Source organism: Natrix helvetica (assembly GCF_964273705.1).
Source record: "Natrix helvetica genome assembly, chromosome: 8".
NCBI classification, from domain to species: Eukaryota; Metazoa; Chordata; class Lepidosauria; order Squamata; family Natricidae; genus Natrix; species Natrix helvetica.
In genome coordinates, this window is record NC_138559.1 from 7,195,132 (window position 1) to 7,209,684 (window position 14,553).

The window sequence follows — 14,553 nt, forward strand, 5'->3', positions numbered from 1 at the left end:
GTTCTGAAGTCATGTCATCACTTTGGGTCATCTTCTGACTAGCAGAGTCTCCAACTCTGGCAACTTTAAGAATTGTGGACTTCAACTCCCAGAATTCCTCAGCCAGCTTTGCTTCTGGGAGTTGAGTTCTGGGAGTTGAAGTCCACAAGTCTTAAAGTTGCAAGGTTGGAGACTCCTGGTATAAACCATCCACTAAAACCATGACTGCTCCTTCTATCTTCAGACTGGTAGTGGTTTGCTGACCTGGGTCGTTGGAACCAGCAGTGACCCAGGCCTCCTATGCCTCCAAACCAGTTACCTGATTGGTGCGGCATGTTTTTTTTAAAATGTTCTGCGCATACGCAGACATGTTTATGGACAACTGCACACGCGCGCAAAGCATGTTTCTTGCATGCGCGTGAGCAAAATTGCACGTGCACTGAAACGGCAGTAATGCTGGCCGAAACCTGGAGTCCCTCTTATTAAAGGTAAAGGTTCCCCTCGCACAGATGTGCTAGTCGTTCCCAACTCTAGGGGGCGGTGCTCATCTCCATTTCAAAGCCAAAGAGCCAGCACTGTCTGAAAACGTTCTCCGTAGTCATGTGGCCAGCATGACTAAATGCCAAAGGTATATGGAACGCTATGACCTTCCCACCAAAGGTGGTACCAATTTTTCTACTTGCATTTTTTACATGCTTTCGAACTGCTAGGTTGGCAGAAGCTGGGACAAGTAATGGGAGCTCACTCTGTTACATGGCACTAGGGATTCGAACCGCCAAACTGCCGACCCTTCTGATCGACAAGCTCAGCTTCTTAGCCACTGAGCCACCATATATATCCAGCCTAATACAATGTACAGCTCAGCTCTGAAATTAACGGCCAATAAATCCTAATATCATTGTCTCCGTTGTGTATATACAATCGTGGAGGATGAAAATTACACTGCTTGGGTTGGTTGGATGCCTCTGAATGCCAATCGCAGGGGAGCAATCTAGTTCTGCTTTTGGGAGACCTAACAGGGAGAGAGGCTGCTAAATGAATATTTTAGTCTGACCCAGCAGGCGCCTCGATGATTTTGAAAGTGTCCATTTCATTTTAAACCTTTCTGTATTATCTTCGAGAATCAGCGCTGTGTGCTCCCCTCTGGAGGCTCAAACAAAGCAAACTGAATTTCAAACCCTAAAGAGATATTCTTCCCTTGGAACCACTGCCATAAGGAGTAGCGGCCTCTCGGCTTGAGAACTTTTCTAGACAACCTATGACCCATTGGGTTATTATTTCACAGCTATCTCCTTGCCTAAACAGGGAAATAGAATGACCATGTGTTGTGGCCTGCCAGAGGCCAGCAGAGCTGGCAGCAGAGTCAGGCAGTGAGGAGGTTGGGGAGGAGCATGGGCCAGTCTTGGAGGCTGGAGAAGGCTCGGACGAGGGCTCTGCGTTGGAGGCAGAGAGGGGGCCAAGGTTGTTTGGCAGTGATCAGGTGCCTTCGGAGCTAGACTGAGTGAGACAGAAGAACAGCTGGAGCCTGTTCCTAGTATGCGCATGCGCAGAGCTGCCAGAAGAAAAGAACAACTCAGAAATCAGGGTAGACTTGGGAGTAAAGTCACAGGTGGAAGGTGATTGGCCCCTCCCATAGGAAATAAAAGAGGACCAAAAGGGGAGTGGGCTTTTGCAGGAAACAATTCGTTATTTTGTTTGTTTCAGGAGTGTGAAGATCTGTCCGTGAATTTCAGAGACTCTGTGCCCAGTCTTTCCTTGCACAGCACCTCATTTGGAAAACATTTACATGGCAGCTTTCCAAGATAAATAAGGTCTGTGGTCATAAATATTCCTTTGAAAGACTGTTTGCCAGGCCTGGCTGAATGTGAATGAGGGGAATTCACATTCGTTTAATAAAAGGGATTTTGTCAGGACCCGGACTCTACCTCATGCTTTTTGGGGAAGCCCAGGTCAGAACACATGGGAAAAAAGCAGTGCGTATAGGTATGACTTCTAATTTCCTGCTGGCTTCCCCATTGACTTTCCTTGAGGGAAGCCGGAAGGAAATGTTGGAAATGATGATGCCATGAACTGCTGCTGATAACGAAACCACATTGGCATGGCAGGATCAAAGCCATCAAAACTTTGCCAAATTTGAATCACAATGGGAGTCACAGATCTCATACTTTGGACACACTCTTTAAGAAAGCCCATTGGTTCAAAAATTGTTGCCCTAGGATACACCATTTCACCCAACCAAAAGTGACAATCGAACAACCATGAGAGTTTAGTAGTGTATAGATAAGCACTCTTCCACCTTTTCCATTGCAATACCAGGATTTCAGCACTCAAATAAATTCAACCCCAAAATAGGCCATGCCCCACTCTAACTTGATTTTCCCAGCATGCACCAGAACATTCTGAATGGGCTTGATCCCAAGGGAGAGGTGAAACATGTCATTAGTCATGAGTACCTTCGTGCCCACAAAAGATCTATCTTGAATTCCTTCTTAATTTCCACTTATTTCCTTTGACCGTTAGTAGTTCAGATTCTTGTAGAGAACATAAGCTTACAATAAATCATTAAACATATTTGAACTATCTGGATCACCTGATTTTCCCGGTGCCTGACAGTAACTGAATTAACCCATTTTCTGGATTCACATTGTATACGGAATTATAAAGTAGCCACAAGCCACAGACAGACAGAGAGAGACACAAATGTGTTAACCGAAGATTAGCATGATGTGGGAATGCAACGTAAGATTTTGAGTTGCCTTCACCTCTGGAACAAGCACAAGGTAATCTCCAGGATGCTCCAAAATATTTTAAATAATACTACAGTGTTTCCCCAAAACTAAGACAGGGTCTTGTTTCTTTTGACCCCCCAAAATAAGCACTTGGCCTTATTTTCGGAGAGGTCTTATTACTTTTGATGTGCAGGAGGAGGCGAGTGTGATCACCTCATGGCTGCTGCTATGTTGCAATATTTTTGGAGAGGGCTTATTTTAGCACATGCATTCAAAAGCCAGATTGGGCTTATTATGCAGGGAGGTCTTATTTAATGGAAAACTGTATCTTTTCCTTCCTTTGTTTTCTTTCTATTAATGAGGCAAAACAAACAACAAAAAATCTAAAGCAAGCATTCAGGAAGGGGTAAAGCAATAAATATAATTCTGGGAGTTGAAGTCCACAAGTCTTAAAAGTCGCCAGGTCAGGAGGCTCCTGCATTGCAACAAGGATTCAAGTGAAAATATGAGAATTTTAAGAATTTAAAAAACAGGACAAACCAAAAAAGGGGGAAAATGTAAGAAAAAGTATTATAGCACCCCTTGTTCACTCCTCCCCCATTCTTCCCCAACCACTACTCTTTCCTTAAATATGTTTATTCTCTGCTTTAGATTTCTGTGACAATTATTTAATTCTATTTCAATCCCTTTAATTATTTTTGCAAGTGTCTCTTTTTCAGAAACATTCTTAGCATGTCTAACATTACACAATCAAAATGGGAGGGAAACCAGCCTTAAAGAAGCTTACATATATGTATGCGCTGGACACACAAACACCCCTCTAAGGGTCTTCTGTGCACAATTATTAATAAATCGCAACAGTATCTTAGAGGCTGAATTTGCAAAACATGCTAGCTTGGGATGAAATGGATTTGGGCAGTTTATGAGTTTCCCTATGGTGTGAATTAAGCCCTCACATTAAACCAGGGGTCAGCAACCTGTGGCTCTGGAGCCACATGTGGCTCTTTCATCCCTCTGCTGTGGCTCCCTATTGCCAGTCAATTCCACAATTGATAGGGCTTTCGGTTAGGACAGGTAGAGGAAAAAGGGTGCCATGCTAGGAGGATACTCTATGGTGGGGGAACTGGACTTCTGGTCAGCTCCAGAATTAGGATCTTTGTTGTTCTTTGAGTATTTAAGGTTGCTGACCCCTGCATTAAACCATCATTGTTTTGCTGTAAGCTGCTCAGAGCTGCCTTGAACCTCAAGAAGGGCAGCCAATAGATTTGATAAAATAAAATCACAGTGTACATTTTCTTGGGCATCACCATCATTGGTGATGGCTTGACCACTGCAGCTCACTCTACATGGGGATGACTCTGAAGACTATCTACAGCAGCGATGGCGAATCTTTTTTGGTTTGTGTGCCATAAGTGGGGGGAGCGCAAGGGGGTCATGTGCAGGGGTGCTGCACCCATAATGCAATGCGCGACCCCCCAGTGCACATGTGCACACTACAGGCACGACCCCTCCATTTTTGCATGCTTTTTTCGCCCTCCCCAGGCTCCAGACGCTTTATAGGAGCATGGGGAGGGCAAAAACAGCCTCCCCCACCCACCCGGAAGCACTCCAGAGGCTTCAAGGACCTTCAGGAGGCTTCCCTGAAGCCTCCGAAGCAGTCAAAATGACCCTCCGAGCAAACCGGAAGTTCCGGTTTGCTCGGATGGTCATTTTGAGCACTCCAAAGGCTTCAGGAGGGTCATTTTGAGCACTCTGAAGGCTCGGAGGGTCGTTTTGAGCTTCCCTGAAGCCTTCGGAGCGCTCAAAACGACCCGCCGAGCAAACCGGAAGTGCGTTCCCAAACTTCTGGTTTGCCCGTACGGCCGGTTTTTTGCGCTCCGGAGGCTTCAGGGAAGCTCATGAAGCCTCAGGAGGGCCTCCGGGCAGGGCGGGGGGGGCTCTTTTCGTCCTCCCCAGACTCCTATAAAGCCTCTGGACCCTGGGGAGGGCGAAAAATGGCTTTTAAAAAGGGTGAACTCAGCTGGCCAGTGCGCGCATGCGCGTGCCACCTGTGGCACGTGTGCCATAGGTTCGCCATCACTGATCTACAGCAAGGGTCTCCAACCTTGGCAACTTTGAGACGTGTAGACTTCAACTCCGAGAATTCCTCAGCCAGCTGAGGAATTTTGGGAGTTGAAGTCCACAAGTCTTAAAGTTCCCAAGTTTGGACACCCCTGACCTAAAGGGATGACATGATCCCAGGGTACTGCTGGCTGGCTAAGGAACTCTGGGAGTTGAAGTCCACAAGTCTCAAAGTTGCCAAGGTTGGAGACCCCTGCTCTAGAAACTTTAAGGGGTCCATATGGGAAATAAGGGACACGAAGGATCCTTGATACCTTCTGATCTTGGTTGTTTTCTTGCAGACACTTTGTTACCCAAACTAGATAACATCATCATGGCTACCCTAGTTTGGGTAATGAAACATCTGCAAGAAAACAGCCAAGCTCAGAAGGTACCAAGGACCTCTCCTTTCAATCCTGAGCTACAAATATTCTTTTATTAGTAAAGGAACATGCCTCAGTATGCCCTTGTAATACCTCTGCTGCGCAAGCTGCACCAGTGGTTGGTTTCTTCTGGATGCAATTCAAGATGCTAGTTGCTACCTATATATACACATCATAAATCAAGGATGTTCCATATTAAGAATGTCAACGACACATTTGAGGTTCTCTTGAGCAGTTCCCTTTATTGTTCCTCACCCGGAGACAGATACCTTGCCAAGTTAAAGCAGACTTGCACCATTAAACCCATAATCAGAAAATTACAAAGGAGGAGCCATTTTAAGCCTCTCTCTCCCAACCAAACTCTCTAAACTTCGCTGTCTTTTTGCTCCTCTGAAATGAACTCCCTTTCTCCTGGGAATCTGGACTTCACTCCACCACACAAAGAGAGCCCGGTTACTTGATGGACCACTGTCTTCCATAGCATTTCCTCTGCCTTCTCTGTAGTAGTGAGCCATGGTGGCGCAGTGGTTAGAGTGCAGTACTGCAGGCTGCTTCTGCTGCCTGCTGGCTGCCTTCAATTTGACAGGCTCAAGATTGACTTAGACTTCCATTCTTCCAAGATGGATAAAATGAGGACCCAGATTGTTGGGGACAATAGGCTGACTTTGTAAACTGCTTAGAGAGGGATGTGAAGCACCGTGAAGCAGTATATAAGTGCTATTGCTATTGTCCTTCCTTCTTTCCATCCATCCATCCATCCATGGTGCAAAGTGGTTAGAATGCAGCATTGCAGGCTGACTCTGCCCACAGCCCAGGGATCCTGACCAGCTCAATTTGACTCAGCTTCCATCCTTCCGAGTTCTCAGATTGTTGGGGGGGCAATAGGCTGACTCTGTAAACTGCTTAGAGAGGGCTGTAAAGCACCATGAAGCAGTATATAAGTGCTATTGGTAGTACCATTTCCCCCCTAAAATAAAACCCAACTGGAAAATAAACCCTAGCATGATTTTTCGGGATGCTCATAATATAAGCCCTACCCCCAAAATAAGCCCCAATTAAGATCATCAGCCAGACGGACGCAATTAGTACCGTATTTCCCCCAAAATAAGACCAAACCAGAAAATAAGCAAAAATATAATATAAGATCTTATTTTCTGGGAAATATGGTAGTGGCTGCCCTACAGACTCAGTTTCCCCTAGATATGAATGCCCCCCCACTCTGCTATGGTTCAGAAGAACTAGGAAGAGCTGGTCCTTCCCCCAGGCCTTTGGCATGGGACAGTGAGACCCCTAACCTCATTCCACTTGCCATCTTTTGTCTTATTTATGTTTTATTCATTTGATTGCAATGCCCTTGTTTGTGAGTCACCCATCACCTGTTGATGAAAGTCAGGCGGCATCCAAGTTTAATAAACAATGTTGATAATGAAGATCAATGTGTTTTCAGATCTACATTCAAACTCAAGTATGTTGTCAAACTCTGGCCAATGCGCACCCATAATTATTGCCTTGCTCAACAGCATCCCTGAACCACAAGTTCAAAACACAGTCATTATTTAAAAATAAACAAATCATTTATACAGCTCTATGTTGTTTTACTTAAGTTGCATAATATGGTTGCTGAGCTTGGCTCACTTCGTTTATCAATTAGCTAAAGCAATTAGCTTATTCTGCAAACATTGTAAGGGAAGGTATTAATATGGTTTCTCAGCATAGTCCTATCACTTCGGCGGGCAGAAAGACGGAAAAATAGCCGGTGCAATTTATATTAAATGCTTTTCAGCTGAAACCTAGGATGCTGTTTTTTCTTGCCTGCTTAGACTGTTTCAGAATTGCTAAAATAAAATGTAAAACCATCCTGAAATCCTTACATCCTTCAGAAACCCAGAAGAAAGAAAGAAAGAAAGAAAGAAAGAAAGAAAGAAAGAAAGAAAGAAAGAAAGAGAGAGAGAGAGAAAGAAGGGAGGGAGGGAGGGAGGGAGGGAGGGAGGGAGGGAGGGAGGAAGGAAGGAAGGAAGGAAGGAAGGAAGGAAGGAAGGAAGGAAGGAAGGAAGGAAGGAAGGAAGGAAGGGGATCCATGGATCATGAATAAAAGCCATGGAGTCTAAAAAGAATATCAGCTGTTTTATCTCGGCTGTCATTTCAACTGAAACCCAGGATGGTGTTTTTTCTTGCCCACTTAGACGGTTTCAGAATTTCTAAAATAAAATGTAAACCCATCCTGAAATCTTTACATCCTTCAGAAAGCAACCCACAAGAAAGAAAAAGAAAGAAAGAAAGAAAGAAAGAAAGAAAGAAAGAAAGAAAGAAAGAAAGAAAGGGAGGGAGGGAGGGAGGGAGGGAGGAAGGAAAGAAAGAAAAAAAAGAAAGAAAACTGGACCCGTGGATCATGAATAAAGGCCATTGAGTCTAAAGAGAATATCAGCAGTTTTGTCTCTGCTGTCATCCCAGGAGCAAAAGTGGAGTGGATTAGACCTCCAAAAAATTGCTTTTGATGCTAGAAAAGTGGACATGGGGAGAAACACCAGCCCCCCCAACAAAGTTATGAATTCCTGAGCTTGGCCCTATCCTCCGAGTTACTCAATGTGTTCACCGGCATATTCACACTTGCAATGTAGCAACTTTCTGAGCAGCACAGAAGCAAATGCCTCTTTAGTTCAGTTCTGGCTGTAATTATACTCTTCACCTACAGATACTGCATCCAGCTTTGGTCACTACATTATAAAAAAAGATGTGGAGACTCTAGAAAGTGTGCAGAGAAGAGCAATGAGGATTATGAGGGGACTAGAGACTAAAACATACAATGGACGGTTGCAGGAACTGGGCCTGGCTATTCTAGTGAATAGAGGGGAGATAGGATAGCAATATTCCAATATTTGAGGGGCTGCCACAGAGAGGAGGGAGTCAAGCTATTCTCCTAAGCACCTGAAGGCCAGAGAAAGAACAATGGATGGAAACTGACCAAGGAGAGATTCAACCTAGAAATAAGGAGGAATTTTCTGACAGTGAGAGCAATCAACCAAAGGAACAGAAGTTGCCTTCGGAAGTTGTGGGAGCTTCATCCCTGGAGGCTTTCCAGAAGAGACTGGACTGTCATCTGTCAGAATTGGTATAGGGTCTCCTGCTTGGGCAGGGGGGTTTGGAATAGATGACCTACAAGGTCCCTTCCAACTCTGTTAATCTGTAGATGCACATGTCATAGTTCTTGCCATCCTCCCAGGAAACAGGAAACAGTAACAGAGTTGGAAGGAACCTTAGAGGTCATCTAGTCCAACCCTCTGCTCACGCAGGAGACCTGTACCAGGGATTTGAACCGCTGAACTGCCGACCCTTCTGATCGATAAACTCAGTGTCTTAGCTACTGAGCCACCTAGTCAGTAGAAAGAGGGGGCAGTGAAGGTGCAACCCATTTCTCCATTCTTTCCTTCCTCTTCACTCTTCCCCCAGTTCTTTCTGCAACTACCGATTCTTGCTGCAACTCTCTTTCAAGCCATATCTCCTTATATTCTCTATCAGCCCAAACACCTTTGCCAGTTGGCAGCAAAAGCCTTCAGAAAAAAGCCACCACATGTTTCTGGCAAGCAAGGAAAGGCTCTTGAGGAGGAATCTATCACCAGTTGGAGACACCGGATATTCTGTTACGCTGGGTGACCATACCCAGTGCCTGGATTTCTAAATGAAACTCTTCATGCTCCTCGCCACACCCAGACCCCCAGTTTCTCTTGCGAGACCCATCGCTCCTCACCAGAGTCAAGCACTTTTAAAATTAGAAAGAAAAAAAGGAAGGAAAGAAGGAAGGAAGGAAGGAAGGAAGGAAGGAAGGAAGGAAGGAAGGAAGGAAGGAAGGAAGGAAGGAAGGAAGCTCTGCAGTTAGCAGGGCTGCCTGCGCCCAAACCCATTTTGCACTGTCTCTTTCCCAGAAACATTCCCATTAGTAAAGCAAATCATTTTGTTTCGATGCTTGATTACAGATTGACAGATTTGGAAGGGACCTTGCAGGTCATCTAGTCCAACCCCCTCCCCAAGGAGGAGACCTTACACCATTTTTGACAGATGGCAGTCCAGCCTCGAAAGCTTCCAGGGATGAAGCTCCCACAACTTCCAAAGTTGACTGTTCTCGCTGTCAGAAAGTTCCTCCTTATTTCTAGGCTGAATCTCTTCTTGGTTAGTTTCCATCCATGATTCCTTGTCTGGCCTTTGGGTGCTCTGGAAAATAGCTTGACCCCCTCCTCGTTCTGGCAGCCCCTCAAATATTGGAAGATTACTCTCATGTCTCCCCTGGTCCTTCTCTTCACTAGACTAGCCAGGCCCAGTTCCTGTAACCATCCATTGTATGTTTTAGTCTCTAGTCCCCTCATCATCCTCTTTGCTCTTCTCTGCACTCTTTCTAGAGTCTCAACATCTTTTTTTGTAGTGTGGTGACCAAAGCTGGATGCAATATTCTAGGGGTGGTCTTACTAGGGCTTTAAGATTTTAGAAAATGGCTTGATCCCTCTCCTCTCTGTGGCAGCCCCTCAAATATTGGAAGATGCTCTCCTGTCTCCCCTGGTCCTTCTCTTCACTAGACTAGCCATGCCCAGTTCCTGCAATCGTTCTTCATATGTTTTAGCCTCCAGTCCCCTAATCATCCTGGTTGCTCTTCTCTGCACTTTTTCTAAGAGCCTCCACATCTTTTTAATAGTGTGGTGACCAAAACTGGATGCAGGATTCTAGGTGTGGTCTTACTAAGGCTTTATAGAGTGGTATTAGTACCTCACTTGATTCCATCAGTGCCAAAAGTGAGAAAACAACTAAGGGGCCTTTTTTGGGAAGAAAACAAGAATTCGGCTGGGCACAGATCAGGGTTGTATTTGGAAGGTGGCTGGTCTGATACACTCATGGTGGGGAATCTACAACTCCCGCCACCTCGAGTTAAACAGGTTTGGCAGATTTCCGTAACTCTGGAAAAACAAAAACTTGCCTGAGCAAGGATGACAGATGGATAATAGAAAACCTGCATGTCCCTGCCAACAGTGCCTCCATCCTTATCACCCTCAGCTTTCACAAAAAATGATTTATTTGCTGGAGATGTTCGCACAGCGCACTTCCCTGGGTGAATTAACCTATTTTCGGGGCTCACCCGATCCTTCCAACTGTCTGCTGACACAACAGATTGGGTTTGTGTGACACTGGAAGGACTCTTACGGCAGGAAGGCCCACTCGAGTTTCACACGTCGGATGAATTGCTACCGCTGGGTCCTTTCTCGACCTGATTAAAGGTATTGTGCCAACACTGTTGTGGCTTACCATCTGAAAAACAAGTTTGACATCCCGGATCCCCACTGAATGATGGTCTTTGCGGTTAAAGGCAATGAGGAGATGGGTTTCCAGGCAGGAGGGGTATATTCCAGAGGAGTAAAAGGCAACGTAGCCCAGATACCATGTGTGAGAAAAAGAGGGTGAAGGCAGCCACTCCCTCATCATTCACCGAGTATATTCTAGATCGGGGATAGCAACCACATGTGGCTCTGGAGCCGCATTTGGCTCTTTCCTCTCTCTGTTGCAGCTCCTGTTGGCACCACAATTTTGAGAGGACCATCCGGCTGGGGATGGGGGAACACGGCACGCCAGGAGGAGACTGTAGGGCAAGGAGCGGATTTTCCAGTCAGTTCCACAATTGATAGGGCTTTCAGTTAGGACAGGTAGAGGAAAAAGGAGGCCACACTAGGAGGTGATTCTATGGAGAGGGAACCAGGCTTCCGATCAGCTCCAGAATTGAATGGGTGGGCTTCCGGTTAGGATCTTTGTGCCTCCCAGTGTTTTCTTTTGTGTGGCAAATGGGTCCAAATGGCTCTTTGAGTGTTTAAAGTTGCCGGTCCCTGTTCTAGGTGCAGATAGAAGAGTCCTCAATTTGGCAAGATTCTGTCTAAAGGTAGGAAACAATAAAGAACTCGAGTTGGAAGGATTGTATTGCGTTATCCTTGATTTTGGGTTTGATACTTTTGGAGGGCCCTACTAAGGCAACCCACAGTGCCATTTCCTTGTTGATGTCAGTAATTCGGCCCTGAGATGTGTTTAAGAGAAACAAAAAGTGTCCTGAACCACAGCAGGACTGTTACTCTGCAGAAATAACACCTCTCTTGCCCCCCCCCCCAGATTAAAAAAAAAATGAGATACGGTAACTGTTACTATAGAAGGGTCTCCCCCAAGACAGATGCTAGCAGTCATTAGATCAGTGCTTCTCAATCTTGGCTACTTTAAGACCTCAACTCCCAGAATTCTGGGAGTTGAAGTCAACATCTCTTAAAACAGTGTTTCTCAAACTTGGCGACTTTAAGTCCTGTGGACTTCAACTCCCAGAATTCCCCAGCCAGCTATGCTGGCTGGGGGATTCTGGGAGTTGAAGTCCACAGGACTTAAAGTCGCCAAGTTTGAGAAACACTGTCTTAAAACGACCAGAAGCACTGCATTAGATGCTTCAGCAATGAAGAGGATGGAGAAGGAATGGGGAGACCCAGCTTCAGTTCCTCTCTTCGTCTGACAGCCGGGCAGCGTAATGGTGAAGATGTTGGGGAAAGGGGAGCTGGCTCATTATATATATGACTCTGAGCTCTTGAAGAAAAGGCAGGTATAAATCTTCAAAAAATGAAATAAAAGAACCTGTAAGGTGTAGTGGTTATGGAACTTGGCTAGGCATGGGTCCTTGTCTCCTGCCTTGGGCAAGATGCTGGACTAGAAGTCCTCCAAGGTCCCTTCCAGCCCTATGATTCTCCGCATCCTTTCAAAGGGCCTGGGTATTAATAGATTAACAGAGTTGGAAAGGACCTTATAGGTCATGTAGTCCAACCCCCCACTCAAGCAAGAGATCCTACACCATTTCTGACCAATGGCAGTCCAATCTCTTCTTGAAAGCCTCCAGTGATGAAGCTCCCACAACTTCCAAAGGCAACTTCTGTTTCATGGGTTGATTGTTCTCACGGTCAGAAAATTCCTCCTTATTTCCAGGTTGAATCTCTCCTTGATCAGTTTCCATCCATTCTTCCTTGTCTCGCCTTCAAAGCTGTTTGGAAAATAGCTTGACCACCTCCTCTCTGCGACAGCCCCTCAAATATTGGAAGATTGCTATCATGTCTTCCCTGGTCCTTCTCATCACTAGACTAGCCATGCCCAGTTCCTGCAACCGTTCTTCGTATATTTGAGCCTCCAGTCCCCTCATCATCTTGGTTGTTCTCCTTTGCACTCTTTCTAGAGTCTCAACATCTTTTTTATAGTGCGGTGATGAAAACGGGATCCAGTACTGTTCCTTCTCTCTCGGCCGGAATAAGGTTGTTGGTCTGGAAATCCAGTAAAGGGAGATCTCCAAGTAAGCCTCTCAATTCCCCAGGAAAAAAAGGGGGAACATCACTCTAACAAATGATAAATATAATACTTGATTTAAAAGACTGGCCCAGGAGATTCTGGATGAATCATCTTGCTGCATATGTTTAATGCATATATTTAATACAATAAACGGGCATGCGGATTTTGGCTCAAGCTTATTTTTGTGCTTCAGGTGTAAAACCACCTCTGAGCCTTCGCTTTTAATCCATTTTCAGCTGGTTGACACTCTCTTAAGCTGAGGCATCAGCTACAATCGGCTCACCACTGGCATCGGCGGCGGCATTTTGCCAGCTATTTTCTTCCTCCTTTCCCTTCCTTTCCCATTTGCAGGGGTTATGCCTGCAATTTTTCCCCTCCTCAAGGCATGGAGAAAAGTGTGGAGTCAAAATAATAATAAAAAAATTAAAAATCACCTGTTGAATTTCTGCCCATCGGGTTACTGCTCTGGAGATTTGCATGCATTTCCAGTGCCAAATTGGGGCAAAGCTATTGGTGAAAAGTGTTGTGAATTACATGAATTCAAACTAGACTCCAGAAGTTGGGGGTGCAATTAGACTTGGTCCCCCCCCCCGCCCTTCCAGGACTCACCAGGCTCACACTGTGGCAGGCCCTGGCGAGGAAGGTGCAAAGAACAGCTTTGGTACACAACATGTGACCGATCAGCAGCAAGAAGGGAAGCGTGGAGACCTCACCATAATTGGACTGGTTTCATCTTAATAGAAGAACGGATTCTGTATAGAAATCTCCAAACCGGATCCCCAGTGTGAGGTCTGTGCTGTCCAAATTCCTTTCCTGTAGCAGCATCCTCTAGTAGTTCCTCAGAGGTTCCGGGTGGCCCTCTCAATTGCAAGCCTTGTTTTACTATCCATCTCAACCCACACCTACAAGTTGCTGGAAACAAACTTCCGCTAGGCCACCTCCTCTCTGAAGAATTGGCTAGCCATCTAAGTAGAGGCATTTACTCAAGAGTAAGCCCCAGGGACTATTCACTGGGCTAGCCTGCTACAGGATCTCTCTCTCTCTCACTCACTCACTCACACACACACAAATACACAACACCAAAAAGCCGATGCACATTAGAAATATGCCAGGTGAACAGCGACTTCCCCTCCCCACCCGCCCACACCAGGGATGGATGGATGGAATCCGGGAAAGATTTGAACCCAGCTCTTCCCTTGCTTGGAGGCCTCCTTCCCACACACGGATGGAGGAACCGTGGGGAGTTTCCCCCGGGGGGGATTACACCATAGCCACCCCCTGCGCTCAGTGCCTTAAGTTGGGGGGGGGTCGCATGGGATGCCGTGAGCCCCCCGCTCCGCATGCCAAGCACCAGACGCGCGTCTTCCTTTTTCCACGCGAGGACAGCCAAACCCGGGTGGACGGCGGACGGCTGGGTAGACGACACGCGTTCAAGCCTTCCCACCCACCCGCTACTCCTCCCCCCCAGCCCGCAAGCCGCCCCCCAGCCCCGTAAAACTTTTTCCCCCACGTACCTGCAGAAGCAACACGGAGCCGGGCGCGTCTTTAGCGCCAAAGGGCATCCCCCTCCGGGCAGGCAGCGCCTCCGCCACCAGCGCCGGCGGCCCAGCGACGGAGGGGTCCCGCAACCCTCGCCAGCTGCGGTGGCCGCGACGCCCGCTCGCCTCGCCCGCTGCAGTGAGAGATCGCTGAGATGCTCGGACCGGCTGGGCTCGTAATGCATCGAGCGATTATTTGCTGGCTCTCGGGCTCCGCCTTCCGCGGCTACTATTGGTCGGCCGGCCGACTGCTCGGCGCGGCACCCGCTTTGGCCGCAGCGCGATGGAGAGAGGAGGGAGGGGAGGGGAGCGTTCTCACGAACGGAACCCGGGGTCCGGAGCTGGGCGGCTGGGGGTCAAAGGCGGAGCTTGGCCTGGCTTAGTTTGGTTTGGCTTGATGCCCGAGCAGGAGGGGGTCGCCCTAGCTAGCGGCGTCGGCTTCTCCCACCATGTCTGGAGAGTGGTACCCAGCTGGGCTCTGCCACC

General features: G+C 46.9%; 1 protein-coding gene across 5 annotated transcripts in view; it reads right to left on the bottom strand.

Annotated features, from left to right (window-relative positions):
- ZMAT4 (zinc finger matrin-type 4) overlaps nucleotides 1-14,225 on the bottom strand; it is a 214,519-nt gene extending 200,294 nt beyond the window's left edge. For 4 of the 5 annotated variants that reach the window (XR_014176028.1, XM_081960825.1, XM_081960824.1 and 1 more), the window contains exon 1: nucleotides 14,044-14,225. Coding sequence is in view for 3 of the 5 variants with exons in the window: in XM_081960825.1 (XP_081816951.1) it covers nucleotides 14,044-14,091 (48 nt within the window). In the remaining 2 variants the exon portion in view is untranslated. The remainder of the gene's footprint in view (nucleotides 1-14,043) is intronic. The other variant, XM_081960823.1, reaches the window with a different exon arrangement.
- Between the last annotated feature and the right edge of the window lie 328 nt (nucleotides 14,226-14,553).